This window comes from Etheostoma spectabile, chromosome 24 (assembly GCF_008692095.1).
Source record: "Etheostoma spectabile isolate EspeVRDwgs_2016 chromosome 24, UIUC_Espe_1.0, whole genome shotgun sequence".
In the NCBI taxonomy this organism is placed as follows: domain Eukaryota; kingdom Metazoa; phylum Chordata; class Actinopteri; order Perciformes; family Percidae; genus Etheostoma; species Etheostoma spectabile.
The window spans coordinates 9,223,616-9,225,417 of record NC_045756.1 but is presented as its reverse complement, the minus strand read 5'-3'; the positions used below and the strand labels follow the sequence as shown (position 1 = coordinate 9,225,417).

Below are 1,802 nucleotides of genomic sequence, written 5' to 3'. Positions count from 1 at the left end.
ACGTCTTCGATCGACAAACAAAGTCTGATACAGACAGCAACAGTCTTTCACAGACAGAAAAGTCTTCAAAAAGAAAAGTCTTTTCCTATCAACAAACAATCTTCTAAGCACAACTACAGTCTGCTCCAGACAGTGCCATGGATAGAAGAAACAACACAAGAAACAAGGGAAGACCTTGTGGCGGTCCACAGGGCCGTCCAACCCCTCCCCCGACCTACCACCAGCTGCAGAATCAACTCAATTCTGCTCACGAGTACATCGATGAGCTGAAAATGAAAGTACGCAGCCTGGAGGAGAACAAGAGCCAACCCCAGGTTACAACGGAGAACTGTAACACGGTCCCTAAGAAGGTTCAAGTCGGCCGTCTGGAGGAGCTTCTAGTTACCCGGGCGACGGATTTCAGACAAGAAATCTGCCATCTCAAGAAAACAATCCAGCTTGAGAAAGACAAATACAATGAGATGGTTGATAAGTATGAGGCAGAGAAAGAAAAAGTCCAGGGGAAGGTGAAACAGCATCTGAACCTGATCATCGAGAGGGGCTATGAAATCGTGGATCTCAACTCTAGCATCGACAGTCTCACTCAGACGCTCAAGGAGAAAGTATTCGAGCTGAACACCAATGAAGCTGAACTCCAACAAAGCAAGAAAACCTGGTCAGCAAAATGCACCGCTCTGGAGGACAGGTTCACAAAGGACCTGGCCGAGAAAGAAGAGAGCTGGGAGATCAGATTTAACACTTTGCAGACGATGTGCAACTCTCTGCAAGAGAACCTCAAGATGGAGCAGGTCAAGAACAAAGACTGGCAGAAGAAAGCCAAACAGATGGAGGAGGAGAAGAAGGAACAGGAGGAAAAGTTCATAAAAGATCTGGCTGAGAAACAACAAAGCTGGGAAATTAAAGACAAACAGATGGAGGAGGAGAAGAAGGAACTGGAAGAAAAGTTCACAAAAGACCTGGCTGTGAAACAACGGAGCTGGGAAATTAAAGCCAAACAGATGGAGGAGAGAGAAGAAGGAACTAGAAGAAAGTTCACAAAAGACCGGCTGTGAAACAAAGGAGCTGGGAAATTAAAGCCAAACAGATGGAGGAGGAGAGACGAAGGAAATGGAAGAAAAGTTCAAAAAAGACCTGGCTGGAGAACACGAAGTTGGGAAATTAAAGACAAACAGATGGAGAGGAGGACAAGAAGGAACTGGAAGAAAGTTCACAAAAGACCTGGCTGTGAAACAACGGAGCTGGGAAATTAAAGCCAAACAGATGGAGGAGGAGAAGAAGGAACTAGAAGAAAAGTTCACAAAGACCTGGCTGTGAAACAAAGGAGCTGGGAAATTAAAGCCAAACAGATGGAGGAGGAGAAGAAGGAACTGGAAGAAAAGTTCACAAAAGACCTGGCTGAGAAACAACGAAGTTGGGAAATTAAAGACAAACAGATGGAGGAGGAGGACAAGAAGGAACTGGAAGAAAAGTTCACAAAAGACCTGGCTGTGAAACAACGGAGCTGGGAAATTAAAGCCAAACGATGGAGGAGGAGAAGAAGGAACTAGAAGAAAAGTTCACAAAAGACGGCTGTGAACAAAGAGCGGGAATTAAAGCCAAACGATGGAGGAGGAGAAGAAGGAACTGGAAGAAAAGTTCACAAAAGCCTGGCTGAGAAACACGAAGTTGGGAAATTAAAGACAAACAGATGGAGGAGGAGACAAGAAGGAACTGGAAGAAAAGTTCACAAAAGACCTGGCTGTGAAACAAAGGAGCTGGGAAATTAAAGCCAAAATGATGGAGGAGGAGAAGAAGGAACTGGA

The 1,802-nt window shown here is 45.1% G+C and overlaps 1 protein-coding gene across 1 annotated transcript; it reads left to right on the top strand.

Annotated features, from left to right (window-relative positions):
* The first annotated feature begins 113 nt into the window (after positions 1 to 113).
* LOC116674258 (microtubule-associated protein 1A-like) lies at positions 114 to 1,052 on the top strand. The gene has a single exon (XM_032506858.1). It carries the CDS (start codon positions 138 to 140, stop codon positions 1,050 to 1,052), a length of 915 nt encoding a protein of 304 aa, XP_032362749.1. The 5' UTR covers positions 114 to 137.
* Positions 1,053 to 1,802: the final 750 nt, after the last annotated feature.

What these genes read in the sequence shown, in the direction of transcription:
- LOC116674258 (XM_032506858.1), top strand. Translation starts at nt 138, where the DNA reads ATGGATAGAAGAAACAACACAAGAAACAAGGGAAGACCTTGTGGCGGT.